Genomic DNA, 14,106 nt, shown 5'->3' with positions numbered 1-14,106 from the left:
AAAAGAAGAGCTGTAAATGTTCCTGGGAGGGAAGGGAGGCAGTGTGAGCTCAAGATGCGGGGTGGGTTGTCACGGGACTTAGCTGCCTCCCTTCTGCTCTAGGGTGTGGGGCAAACATCTGGAACCTTCCTGGGCTCGTTTTCCATCTTTAAGATGGGCTTGCAGTCCCACCCTCACAGGGTGGCCGTGAGGCTCGGAAGGGCTGGCGTGCTACAAGGCACTGTCTCCATCCAAGACTGCTGAGACAGAGAGATGTGTCCCTACCCAAGCAGAGGAACTGTGGGGTAGGTGATTTCCTGCCTACCAGAATGCAAATACTGATGTGGGCCAGCGACTTCTGTAAAAAAGAACAGTGAGAGAGTGGCGGGAGTAGATTCAAGGCTGTCCATGTAATTGCGTCACTGCTTGCATTCCAATTCGCTGTCCTAAGTGGAGAGAACAGGGAGCGATTCCAGCGAGCTAGCGCAGCCCCACAAGGCCTTACACACAACCTGCGTTCAGCCACAGCAGCAGCTTTGGTGTGAGCGTCATCTGACCCTGAGCTGGCAGAGACGTAGCCCAGGGCGCTGTTCCCAACAGTGAACTGCGGTGTGACTGTGGACATGCCAGTGCCACTCATCTGTGTGCCCGGGCCGCTGTCACCTCACATCTCAACCTCTCGGTCTTGGCCGTGGAATGCAGCCTGCCCTCTCTGGACAGCCCAGGCCCTGCATTCCAAGAAGCCCCTACTTCAGAAACCAGCCAGTCATCCAGCTGACAGGAGGGACTGCTCGGGAGCCTCTGGTGCCCCTGGGCAGGGCATCCGCGTGGTGGTGGTGTCCAAGGGCTTGGACCCTGGGGAGCAGCAAGGGGAGCTGTTTCTTGCCCATTTCCTGAGACTGGTTCCTAACTGGATGCCCTGGGAAGCTGGTTCAGGAGGACGCAGCAAGGGGCTGCCTGGCTACCAGGGCAATGGGATGGAGCCGTTTCAGCCATAATTGAGGCATCAGGCCCTGCATCCTGGGACCTCTCCTGCGTCCAGAGACTGACTCTGTGGTGATCTCTGAATATTTCCTGCAGATCTGAGCTGCAGTTTGTGGGGAGAGCAAGTGGCACTGGCAGGCTGACTCCCCATCCTGACTTTGTCCTGTGCTCCCACACACATCACTTGGTAGCCCACCCTGGCCTTGGTTTCCCCTTCTGCAAAATGAGGGGTTGGCTCCTCCTGCCAGGGCCGTCCCCCGTGTGTGCACGTTTCCCCTTCACCTTCCAGTCCCTCTCACCCTGTCCCTCACCAGAACGCTCCACCGCCCGGTGCCACTGGTGCTCCTAGAACAGGCCCTAGGCCAGCCTGGCCGGTCTTCTCTGCCAGCAGCTGGGGAGTTGCTGGGGCAGAGGGTGCTGCCTATCCCCACCTCTGAGCTGACACTGAGGGGGACCCATTGGTGTTTACTGAGACACAGTATAACCAAGAGGGCAGTGACCTTGACTTCTCAGCCCCCAGTTCAAGGCCCAGCCCTGGCACTGGGTGTTCGGGATGCACTGGGCCAGCGGCCTCAGTTTTCTTACCTACAGAATGGGAATAGCGCCCACACATGGAAGAATGGCTGAGAAGTGAATGAGATCTAGCGTGTCCCGGGGTGGTGCAGGGCGGGCTGGAGGGACTTACTGGGCCTCTGTGCTGGGCCGCCCATCATGCTGAGTGTCGCACGGATCCAGCAGAGGAATTGCATCCCTTGTGCATGGCTGGGCTGAAGTTGGAGGTTTGCATTTCATAGGTGGACACAGGCCACCCCAAGAAGAGGCAGCAGGCCTGATCACCGGCAGGCCCCAGGGTCCCACACATCCTGCCTGGCTCACACTTGGGCTCTGGGAAGTCCCCAAAGGGATACCCAGCAGGCGCAGGCCTGGCCGCTCTCCCTCTCAGTGGCAGGGCCCATTAGAACTGAACTCTTCTTTGTGGGGCATTTTATTTGCACACTCCAGTAGAGTGGACACCAAAGGGGTTTTCTAATGCTTCATGGGCTGCTAATTTCCTCTGTGACCTCTTTTGTCTGAGCCTGACCCCAGCCAGAGGCTCTGCGCCATGAAAGCCAGCGCCTGACACAGACCCAGGGCTCCGGGTGACAATGAGGCCTCTATTGTCTTTAATCAGGCTCCAGTTGTATCTTAAGAACAGAGAATTTGTGTGGCGCTCAGAAGCCCTGGGTGGCACAGTACCAGAGCCCCCAGAGTCTCTCGCAGAGGCCGGGGGGGCTGCAGGCGGCGGCTAAAGGATTCATCAGGCCGGAGTGGGGTGGGGGTGGGGGTGGGATGGGGGGTGGGCTGGCCAGGGCCCTTTGTCCCGGGTGCCTCTTTAGAAGGCCAGGCCTACCCTGAATGGCCACCTGCTTGGCCTGGCCCATGGGTATCACGGGCCTCTGGGTATTTAGGGAGGCGGCCTCCTGCCCCGCCCTCTAGCCTATTCATCGCAGCCTAATTAGGTTTTGTCTGTGCTCTCCCTTCCCTGCAGACTGTGATTCCTACTGCAAGGCCTCCAAAGGGAAGCTGAAGATTAACATGAAAAGGTACTGCAAGAAGGACTATGGTGAGTGAGTGCCCCCTTGTCTGGCAGGGAGGGTAGCTGGGGCTGGGCTGGGTCCCTGTGACTGGACGGGGTCTGGCTGGTTGGGTCCCAGGTCCAGGAATTTCTCATCTTTTCCACCTTGACCCTGGGAGGCAAGGGGCGTGAGGGGCCCGTGGGCGGGAGGCCTGGGTTTGCCCCCTTGTCTTCCAAGGAGGCATCCAGGCAGTGGGGTTCCCTTGGGGTGGGCATTCCCAGGCCGGCCTCCGGGTTTCGCTTGGCCAAGGGGCCGTGTGGCGCGGACCAGTCACTTTACCTCTCTAACCTCCGGCACCCTCATCCATACTGTGGGCCTTTAACTGGAATCTCTGGCGCTGAAAATGAGGTCCTCTAGGCATGAGCAGAGGGGGCTAGGGCCCTGCGGTGTGTTGAGACGCAGATTTCTGACATCTCCTCCAAGGGTAGGTGCACCAAGGCTGAGGTGGGTTGGGGGTTCTGCATGTTGAACAGTTTGCTGAGAATTCTGATGCACCTGATGTTTAAGTACATCCTCTGAGGGTGTTTTAGGGCTAAGACCCTGGGAGCTGCCTGCAGATTCCCAGTCATCTGAGCCCTCAGGGTCCCTTTGCTGGGGAGGGGTACCCATCTCCTGCTCTCAGTACGTGCCATCCTTCCCAGCACGGGGACAGCGGGCCCCTGCACCCATTCTCTGTCGGGCTCTCCCTTCCCACCTCCTATGAGCACTTGCTGAGAATCTCCCTGCACCAGCCCATCTGTGGGAGGTGAGGAGCTGTCCTTGTGGTTTCTGGTCCCTGAGACTGTCTGTTCTGGAGGCCTGTGCTGGGCAGATACCATGTGACACAGGGTCAAAGCCTGACTTTGGCTATGGTGGGTGGGAGGCAGTGGGGGAGCCTGCAGCAAGAAGGGGCCCCTTAGCAGCCTCCGGGCAGGTGTGTGCAAAGAGCTGAAGGACACTTCCAAGTGGGAGAAGCACAAAGAAGTCCAGAGAGGATTGTTCAGCTGTCTGCTGGGCACCTTTCTTAGAGACCAGGGTATCCACGTGGGTGGGCAAGGCCCCTGTTGCCTGGCCAGGAAGTTGGCACCACTTGGACAAAGGCCCAGGCGCCCAGAACCCAGGCCTGGCTCTTTCCACCTAGGACCTTCCTCCTGATCTGGTGGGCCTGGCTGATTGAAGCTGGGGCTAGGCCTCCTCTTCCTGGCCACCGACGGTCTGCTCTGCCCACCTCCTTCCACCTGCCTCCCCACTCCAGCCAGAGTTGCCCCGTCTCACCCATCCCTCCCCCAGCTGGTCCCCGGAGGCGAGTTCCCCACCCAAGGCCTAGCAGCCCTGCTGACCCAGGCATCACTCCAGGAAGGCCGAGCAGCCTCTTGTTCTGTCCACCTTTCCAGGGCAGCCTGATCATGCTCCCCGTGTGGCCTGGGGGTGAGTCCGTTGTTTGTCTGGGCTCATTCACCTTGTCTGTGACACAGAGATGATGTGTTGCTGTGCATGTATGGAAGCGCCCAGCGGGGCACCAGGTACCTAACAGGCTCCCAGTAAAGAGTGACCTCTGCCAGTTGGCAGGAAGCTGGGTGGGAAGGGAGGAGGGCAGAAGCAGAGACGGAGGACAACCTGCCCTCCACCCCCTCCCTGACCGGTGGCGCCTTCACTGGACCAGTTGTTTGAGCCAATTGGAAGGGTTTTTCCTTTAATAAGGACAATGGTCAGGACCTTTTAGCAGAACGAAATGAATGTCGAGGCCCAAAGGAATTTTTGAGAACTTCTGAAACATCCTCATTATACTGTGTGCGAGTGTGTGTGCATGTCACCCACAGGAGGAAGCCAGTGACTTTCAGGTTTACCGCTCAATTCGGGAGCGGCCAGGCCTGTTCCAGACCCCTCTGGGCTCCCCAATAAATTCCTCAAAGCCCCATTACAGTGTTTGCGTCCCAAGGCAGTGACTCCCATGGACAAATAAACCTTGGTTTTGGAAGTAAACTTTGAGGTGGTTTAAAGATAAAGGCAGTGTTGCCTGTGAGCCAGGGTGACAATTCCAGGGGAGGCCCCAGGATGTTTGTGGTGAAGCTTGCATGGCCCCGAGCTGAGGGCCGCATCCTCCCAGCCCCGCTGTCCACGTCTGCTGGGGACTTCGAGGCGGAGCTCCAGCTGCCCCTCCGGCCCTCCTGGGGATGAGGACGCAGGCAAGAAGGCCCAAGGATGCTGCTATGTCCCAGGCTTGAGGCCCGGGGGGTGTCCAGGCAGGCCCAGAGAGTCCAGGCTCAAAGAAAAGAGCTGTGTGTCTCTCCCTCTGCCTCACCCAAAACAGGGCAGTGGGGAAAATAAGAGGCGGTCCTGCTGGGGACGGGTTGCTTTGGCTTTGGTCTTGAAGCATCCTTTAAGTAGAGGCCGCGGAGAGGGCCTAGGAGAAGGGGAGAGCTAAGTGGTCTTTCTGAAAGGTGTCAACCTGCAGCCCCTATTCTGCTCAAGGGAAAACAGAAAAACTAGACCTTTTATAGTTACTAAAACAGATCCCATTGTTCACCGGGGTCCATTTGACTCAGTCCATTTCATTCTCTTCTGACTTCTTTTCCTCCATTGGAATCTGCCTCCCCTCCCCCTGATATTCCAGGGGGCACTCTGGCTCCCTCAGAGTTCTCCTGGCCCCCCAGCAATGGGCCAGCCCCTCCCTGCTAGAGGGCTCACACCGTCACTTTATAAATTCAGCAGTCCCGTAACCCTCCTTGTGCCCTGCCTCTGCTGGGGTCACCCCCGGGCATGGGGCATCTCCCCTGGGGGCAGGGGGAAGTGGGGCACAGCCTCTGGGTTCCTTTTGCCCTGTGCTCCTCCACCTGACCCTCACCTTCCCCCTGACACCTGACTTGCTCAGGATTATCCAAGTGAAGTGGGGTGTCGCAGGTGGGACCCAGCCCAGCTGGGTAAGTTGATTCCCACAGTGGCCTGCCCTGGGCTTTTCCTCCCTGTAGCCCTAGGGCCCTTCCTGTTCTAAATGGCCAGGAACAGCCTGGCCTACCCACCTTTCCAGACTTCATCCTGGCCACCTACCCCTACACCCACTGCCAGGCGCACTGCCCAAATGCCCACATTTCTGCTGCAAGGCAAACTGGAGGGGTGGCAGATGCAGGAGAGGAGCGGGTGCCCGTTCAGGGAGCTCATGAGCTGAAGCTCTGTGCCATAGGCTTTAATATACTCCCTACTGTGCCCCCTGCCTCTTGCCCCAAGGCTGGGACTGGCACTGCCTGCTCATGATCCCCAAAGACCCTTGGGGGTGTTTCTGGTCCCTCATACTCGTGGGGTCAGAGCTGGGGAGCTTCCCCACTGCAGCTCAGCATCTAGTCCTGAACGGGAGGTGGGACAAGCCTTCTGGGGAGGGCTTACAAGAGCCCCGCAGGGAGGGTGGACAGGGCCTCAGGGAGAGTTAAGGAAGGAGGAGTGGCACCCACAGGGGCTGGGCACAGCGGTCTTAGTAACACCAGGGCCCACAGGCACCGCAGCAGCCCCAGGCCTTGCTCTAAGGTCTCAGGGCCAGGCCCGGGGACTTTGTGGAGAATCTTCCTGCATCCTGTTGGGAACGTGGACCTCTAGATGAAGGGTGTGTGGGGGTCTCCCTCCTGTACCTGGGGCAGACGTGGGCCAGCCCAGGGACAAGAGAGCAGGAGGAGGCCTGGCCCAGGGACTGGCAGGCCAGGCCAAGGAGGACCGGAGAGGTGGGGTGCATAATACCTGCTCTGGCTGACCCCGGCAGCAAGCCGATTGGGAGGCACCCTTCACTTCTGCACTTCGGGCCAGCACATTCGGAAGGTCCGGAAGCAGCTAATTAGAACCTCAGGTTTGTTCCCCCTGCCAGGTGAAGAGCAGGCCCCCGGCCCCCTCCCTCCTCTGGGGCCTGCTGGGCTGGTCCTGATGTAGCTGCCGGAAAGCATGGGTCTGTGTCTCTGCAGACCTGAGCAGTGGGCAGAAGGCAGGGAGAAGCAGGGTGGTGGGGGGCAGTGAAATCTGGGGCTGGACCTGCCCACTGTTCTCCAGCTCGTTCCCCATGGAAGAGGGCCTAGCCTGGCTGGGGTTGGGGTGGGCACCAGACAAGGCGAGAAGGAATTGGGATGAGAGGAGGGCCTTGGGCCATGCCCACCATCCTTCTCATGCCCCAAGAGACCCTGTGACACGGAAGGATGGTCCATTCCATTCACATCTGTAGGGAAAGGGGCCCTGGCCCCAGAATCTAGAAGCACAGATTTCTGACTTGCTGTGTGACTCTGGACAGGGAGCCTCCCCAGCCTGGCTTGTCTCCTCATCTGTCAAAAGGAGGTGCAGTCAAGGGGACATGACGTCTTTCTAGATGAGACGTAGCTCATGGCCCCACCATACCAGGCACCCTCCCTGAGGGGCAGGGGTTCGCGGTGAGGCTGCCAAGCTGGCCGGCCTCTCCTGGGGCCACCTCGGTCCTCTGTTGCCCTCTAGGGGAATCTGGCTCACCTTGCAAATGCTTGAAGAAGCGCAAGAGATAAGGCTAGTAAGTGTGGGGCAGTCTTTCCTGGAAGACAGCTTTTGTTCTTTTCAAGTGTATGGGCAATGCCTGCCAACTTCTCAGGGAAACCTGGCCCTGGAGGGGCCCGCCCTTTGTGTAAGTGCTCCAGGTGAGTGTGCTTCTGGGCTGTGTGAGTGTGCGTGTGAGCGTGTGCACGCCCACAAGATCTGTGTCCTGTTGTGCACTCTGATGCGGGTGGAACACGTCCCTGCTGGAGTTGCCCACCCTGTGGCTTGTTTACCAGAGGCCTGGGCTCTAGACCCACCCCCAGGAGGGTCAAGGTGATTAGGTGACGGGATGGCACTGTGCTCCAGGCAATTGATCACATGCAGTGTTGGGCCAGGCCTGACCTGGGGCCGGCACCTCGTGGCTGATGCTCAGCGAAGGTTTCAGACCCAGCGCCCCTCAGCTGATGTGGGAAACAGCGCCATCCAGCCTCCCCGATAAGCTGGTGAGCAAGGCCAGAATCCCCTCCCCTGACCTCCCCGCCCCCGCCCCCCCCCCCCCACCGTGGCTGCCCCCCTCCATCCAGGCCGGGGTCCTCCACACTCACATGGCCTTGGCCTTTTGCCCTCGGCCTCCTGCTGCTTCTCCATCTCCCTTCCTCTTTGCTCCATCTGTTGCTCTGCTCCTGGGGAGCCCCCGCAGTCTGTTACCATTCACCTCGTCCTGTGCACAGCCTCGCCTCCCCTCCAGGCCCTGTGCACAAGCACATATTTGCATGTGTGAGCACACGCGCATGCACACACATGTACAACAAAACATCCTAAGAAGTCATACTCCCTCACACACACATACACACCGAGAGCCTGTCGTGTGCCCCATCCTGTCTTTGGTGCTGAGCTTACAGATATGGAGGAGATGCAGTCTTAGTCCCCCAGGAGCTTACAGTCTAGGAGAGGGGACAGGCACAGATGACAGCACAGAAGGTGGGTGTGTGGCCAGGGCCCAGCCTAATGGGGGCATAAGCAGGGTGTGGAGGGAGGGCTTCCAGGAGGAGGGAGTCCCAGTCACCAGTCACAGGGCAGGGTTCCCACCTGGGCTTCCTGGCAGAGAGAGAGAGGCGTGTAGGCACAGAAGTAGAACGAGGTTTGGGAAGTGGGGGAAGAGCAAGCATGGGGTGCAGGGTCAGGGCCAGGGAGGCTGGGGAGAAGCTAGTGCAGGCCTCTGCAGCCCACAGACCACTCTGCCCAGTGACAGCCAACCTGGCTCACGTTGGCCAGTTCTCTGAACTGTCCCCTCAGGTGGCCAGGGAGCCACTGCCTGCCTCTTCCTTCCCCCTGGGATTCGGGAGTTGGGGAACAGGCAGCTCACATTCTGAAAGGCGAAGGCATCCCACTTGTGCCAGTTCTTGGAAAAATCATTTGTTCCCAGAAATGTTTATTAGTCACCCCTTTTGTTGAAAGACATTTTGGCACCACTGGATGGAAAAATCAAAATGCTTTTCAGGAGATGATTTATCCTAAGTATTCCTCCTGAGATTGCACAAGGATTATTTCTGAGGATGCAGCTCAAGGGAGAAGTTCTGTTGGCATCTGTGGGGAGAAGCGGGGTTCCTTAGGGTGTGTGTGTGCCCGCATACATGTCTGCTGTCTTGGGGGCCCTGCTTCAGAGGTGGGCCTGGCGGCCAAGGTAGAATTCTGACTTAGAGCAACATCCCCCATGGGCTCCAGCACCTCTGGGGGCAGTGGGAACCCAAGGGAAGAGGCTTTTTGGGCCAGGGACTGTCCCTTCCTCTGCCAGGCCCTGCACTGGGCACCCTTATGGTCTTTGTTTTCATCCTTACTGAATGCGCCCCAACACCTGTGAGGGAGGGATTTTTATTCCTGTTGGAGGAGAGGCTAAGACTCAAGATACAACTGCACAGCTGGGGTCAGGGGCTCTGAGATCTGGGACCTTCCATGCCAGGGTGCTTAGCCTTTGGCCATACACAGCGGGCCTCATCCCTCAGAAGGCTTAAGAGCTGGTCCCTCACAGGACCTCTGACTCTTCTTCATGGGGTATATGCAGGAGTGGTCACTACGGTTTGGGGGTGACTACCACAGTGGTGGGGCTTGTGGAGACGAGGGAGCTGAGGTGATGGGCACTGTGGTGGGGAGGGTGAGGAGACAGTGGCCAAGGCCCCATGGTGGACGAGGGTCCCAGGCCGATCCCAGGTGGAGGGTGGGGGGATGGTGGTGGAAGTGGAAGTGCTGGCAGAGCCCCGAGGAGCTGGTGGGCATGGCGGATGCAGCCCAGGCCTCCCCCTGCCCTTGTCTGGCTGCTCTGGCTGGGAATCAGATGAGCAGGGGCAGTGGGGAGGGTCTCACAGCTCAGGCCTCTCTCGCTGTCCAGCCAGCCCCCGGGACGTGGGGCCTCTCAGCCAGTGGTGGCCTCTCCCCCTCTTTACACCCCATTCTCTTCCTTTTCTTGATCATGGGATCAATAGCTATTTCTCATCGATCCCTTCCCTGCGGAGACCTGGGCAGTCACCTGCCCCATTCCGGGGTGAGGTCCTGTGCCTATAGCATGCTGTGATGTGGGGCTTGGTTAGAGGAGTGCCCGGGAGCTGTCCCCCGAAGGAAGGGTCACCCAGGGAACTAGGCAGTTGGCAGAGCCCTGGCTGAGGTTGGGAGGCAGCTGGTGATGATGGCTGGGAGGGGTGAGCCTCCGCACCCCAGCCCCAGCCTTGGCCTCCAGCTCCAGCGAGCAGGATGCAGGCAGCCAGCAGCACGTTGCGTGGTGTTTCAGAGGCTCTCTGACCCTTCCCTGGGGAGGGGGGGGGGTCACTGGCCCCCTGGGGAGCCTTGATTTCTCCAGCCAGATGTGACCTCCTCCCACCCCCAAGAGTGCAAGCCCCAGATGGAGGCCAGATGTGGAGCTGGGTCCATGTGAGTCAGCGTGAGGTCGTGGAATGTGGGTGACCACCAGGTGGGGCAGGGAGAGCCAGTGGGCCCCAGTGACCGCTCGACAGAAAGGCGCCTAATCCCACAGGGAGCCCACCGCACTGCAGGGGTCTCCTGCCGGGGGCGGGGGGTGTGATGCAGCCCTTCCCAGCACAGCAACTCCAGTCCCCACAGACCGTGGTGCAGAGCCTGGGCACCCCCACTGTCCCTCCCAGCTGGCTCCAGAGGGGCCTGCCCTGCACGTGGGCAGCTCCCGCCCCCGTCTGTGCGCCTCCAGGGCCTTCTTCCCGTCTTCCTGTCCTCCGAACATGGGGTAGATAGGCAAGGCTCTAAGGGGCCTGGAAGGCTATCTAAGGAAAGGCGTGTCTCCCCACTCTGCGGATGGGGACCCAGGCCTGCATTGGGGTTGGGGGCGGGGCTTCTGTCCCAGGCTCCTGGGCAGCTGGTGCGGTGCGGGCTTGGGGCAGGGACGCGGGCTGGGGCCGTGGGCCTGCCTCACCTGCAGGCAGGCACCACTCGTGGTCTCCCTGCTCACCAGGGGCCTGTCTCTGGGCTCACAGAGCACTTCCACCAATGTGGGGCTCCGATGGGTGTTACTCCCCAGCGGATCTGGTGGGTGCCAGTGCCACATCCCCGGGATTAGTGCCTTTGGCACTGAGGACCCTAGCAGCCCAGTCACTGCACCCAGGCTTCCTCCCCGAGACTCGCCCTGCGGTCTTCACGTGCCTGCCTGTGTGAGGCTCAAGCCTGAGATGGGAGATGGGGCAGTGTCCGCCCTCCTGAGCATCCTGGGTGAGCCGTGGGAGGGGTGACGTAAGATCAGGAGCACCTTGCCAAGCACTCACTGGTGCCTGGTGTGTGGGGCTGGCCAAGGTCACGGCCCAGGACTCTGGTGCTGTGGTCTGGAACCTGCCTCCGTCCCTGCTTCAGGCCTGAGGCCCTGCCTCTGGGTCTCCCTGGGCAAGCAGTTTCCATCCTTTGGGGGTGGTTTGTCTTCTAGGAGCTAGAGCCGAGTGCAGTATTCAGAGGGTGCACGGGGGAGCGAAGGAGCTGTGGGACGCCCACCCCTCCAAGGGCAGGCTCCGTGTGCCGGTCCTGGGAGCTGGCCGGAAGTGCCAGCCCAGCCGGGGAGGGGCTTGCTGGAGGCAGGAGCCTTGATGGGGAGTTGGAGTGTGGACAGGACTGTTGTTGGGGGGGTTTCTCAGATGAATGGGCATAAATATACCCCCAAAGCTCCCTCAGCACCAGGTTTCCTGTGAGCCCTGGAGGCCACAGGCCAGGGAGACCCGGGGGGTGAGGAGCTGCCTGGATGAAGCCACATGGGAGGAGCCCAACCCTTCCCGCCTTCCGCCTCCAGAGGCCAGAAGCCCCTTGATGCCTGCGGCGGACACCGCCTGGGCAGGGGGCACGCCTTGCTGGGACCTCTGGCTGGGAGGTTTTCAGTGGGGTGAGGCCCCACCCTCACCTTTGGAGGCCATGTTGGGGCTGGGGGCAGGTGTGGGTAGTCAGGTATCTCAGGAGGCCCTTTGAGGCCCTCTGGGGAGGGGACCCTCAACCAGCCTTGAGGATGGCACCCTGGCAGCTCTGGCTGTGCCTGGGTGGGCTGGGGGACAAGCACTGTATTAGGAGTCAGCCAGGCTGTGTCAGTTCCTCCTGACAAGGGAAGGGGGGCAGGCTGAGGCCTCCACCCTGGGCACGGCTCTCTCTCGAGGGCCAGCTTGTGGAGGAGAGCAGCCCCCATGGTGAGGGTGCCCAGCGAGACGGAGCAGGGCCCGGGTCTGCCCAAACCCCTCACAAAGCAGGGTGGCTGGTCCCCTGATCTCGTCTCACTTGTGAGCTGGCAGTGCAGATGGCCTGACCAGCCTGGGACTGTCTCCAAGGGCATGGGGCTGGAGTCTTCCCGAGACTTAGGCTGTCTGATTCCCAGGTCTGGTGTCCCCTCCTTCAGGGATCCTTGTACAATAAGGTGGTCCCAGAAACCTAACCCTCTCCCCTCAGAGCAGAGCCCAGGCACCAGACCCAGCAGGGGAACTTAGGCAGCCTCCACATTGTGGGTTTGAGAGGGACATACCGTTATTTCTGAGCTGAGGGTAAAAAAAGGGGGGGACCATCAGCCAGCCCTAAGTTGGGTGTCCCCACCTTGCTCCAGGTCTGAGGAGGATTTGGGGCATGTGTGGCAGGAGGTGGCAGCCTGGGCTTCCTGAGGACTCCCAGAGGGCGGCTGTGGCTGGGGACCTGGTCTGGCCATAGTGAGCCTCCAACCCTCCACTTCATTCAGTGAAAACGAGGTGGGGCTGCTGGGACACCCCCTCTTGGCCGCGTACCCCATGACTCGGCTGGCTGGCTCCATGTGCTCACCATCCCAGGCAGCGGGTAGCACCCCAGAGAACAAGGCTTGGCCCTGCTCAGCGGTTTCTTACCTTCACAGGGGCCTGGGAAACATGTGGTCAGAGCTGCATTTTATGAAAGCAGCTGCAACTCATGACACACTTTCTGTCCTGGGAGATTTATGGGGCTGTGTGGTTTGAATGCTTTCTGTGGGGTTAGCGTCCTCCCCCTGTTCGTCCTGGCCGCTGTCTCTGAGACAGATGGGTGACAAGCCTTCCCTAGCTGGACCAGCCCAACAGGAAGGTATGGCTGGGTGGGGAGAGGCCAGGCGCTGACCACCCAAGCCTCCCTGGGAGGGGCAGCGGCTGGGAAGACCCTGGGGGCCCGCTTTGAGCAGCCCATAAATCCAGGAGACCTCCAGGAGGCAGGAAGGCTCCCTGCAGAGGTGTTCCAGGGCTCAAGGCTCGCAAGGAGTGGAGGACCGCTGGCAGCCCCTGCCGCTGGGGATCTGTGCCCCTGACACTCTCCTAGGGCCCCATCCCAGCAGGTTATCACTGGCTGGGCCTGCAGAAGATGGAGCAACAACTGTATATTCCTTGCCAGCCAAGCAGCTTTCCTAGAATCTAGCCCAGACTGGGAGCTTTGATTCTAGCCCGAGGTCCCTCAAACCTGCAAGTAGGGGCATAAGTCACCTGGAACTACTTCCTGCCATGAGCTATCCAGAGCAGCAGCAATGCCAGCTCCTTGGAGGGCCCAGAGCTGGGGCTGGGAGGCCGTGGAGGGAGGCAGGCTTTGAAGGAATGGGGGCTCTGGACAGAGGATGGGGCTGACTGCTCTGGGGCATCAAGACCTCCAGAGCAGAGATGTGACCCAGACATCCCACTTCTCGTGTTGCCTTTGATAGCTTGATAATTTCCCAGCGCTGGGACTCTGTAGAGGTTGAGACATGCTGGGAAGGTGGCAAGAAGTCTGTTCCTCTAGAAGCATTCACGGGAATTTTGCACTGTGGCTTGGATGTGGCCACCAGCAGCCAAGAGGACCCCCAGGGCAGGCAAGGCACCCAGCCTGCCTGGGGCCTGCCTCTTAGCACCTCTGCCCCTCAGCCAGACCCAGTCCAAGGCTGGCACAGGCTGTTCTTGCAGACTCTGGCCTCTGTGGGCCTGGTGCTCCATCCCCTTCTCGCCTGCTTGGAGTCACAGCCAGCCCTCCAGCCAAGGGACCTGCCAGTGCCACTGGCAGGTTTGAGTTAGAGCAGGCGGAGTCAGTCATAGCTGCCTTGGTGACTGAGAAGGGTTCCTTGCAAAAGTCCTATGAACCCCAGAACTGCAGAGGAAGGTGGCTGCTCACATGCCCTGCCTGCAGTCTTGCTAAGAACTGTCTGGCTCCTGCAGGAAAGGGGGGTTTATTGTACAGATGCAGAGCAGCCCAGGGACTCCAGGGCTGGGAGAGCAAGGGCAGCCTGGCCCCGGAGTCGTCGCTCCCTGGGGCCCGTGAGCCCCCTCCTCGCCATCCCATTGGTGTCTGCCCCATCCGGCAGTCGTGCTCATGTGGGGCGCTCTTGGTGCCGCAGGTCGTTGGGCTTCCTGGAGCCAGCCTTGCGTTCCACCTCTTGGACTCTGGTTCCCACACGCCAGGGTCTGCTTTCATCTGCTTGGAGGGCAGAGCCCTGTGGGCCACGCACAGCAGCTACTTGCAGCGTTGCCCAGCCTGAGCCCTCGTTTGGGTGAGTGGGGGCTCAGAGGAAGGGAGGGCATCTGAGGTGTGGACCCCCAGTGGGGCCTTATCACTTAGAGTGGGGCCTGAAGCA

The 14,106-nt window shown here is 60.2% G+C and overlaps 1 protein-coding gene across 5 annotated transcripts in view; it reads left to right on the top strand.

Moving 5' to 3' along the window:
• NTN1 (netrin 1) overlaps positions 1-14,106 on the top strand; it is a 207,451-nt gene that overhangs the window by 172,712 nt on the left and 20,633 nt on the right. For 4 of the 5 annotated variants that reach the window (XM_057500879.1, XM_036896158.2, XM_036896159.2 and 1 more), the window contains exon 6: positions 2,492-2,566. In XM_057500879.1, the coding sequence (XP_057356862.1) occupies positions 2,492-2,566 (75 nt within the window). The remainder of the gene's footprint in view (positions 1-2,491; positions 2,567-14,106) is intronic. The other variant, XM_057500880.1, reaches the window with a different exon arrangement.

The sequence above is a fragment of the Manis pentadactyla genome, chromosome 4 (genome assembly GCF_030020395.1).
Source record: "Manis pentadactyla isolate mManPen7 chromosome 4, mManPen7.hap1, whole genome shotgun sequence".
Taxonomy (NCBI): Eukaryota; Metazoa; Chordata; class Mammalia; order Pholidota; family Manidae; genus Manis; species Manis pentadactyla.
This window is presented reverse-complemented; position numbering and strand designations above follow the sequence as displayed.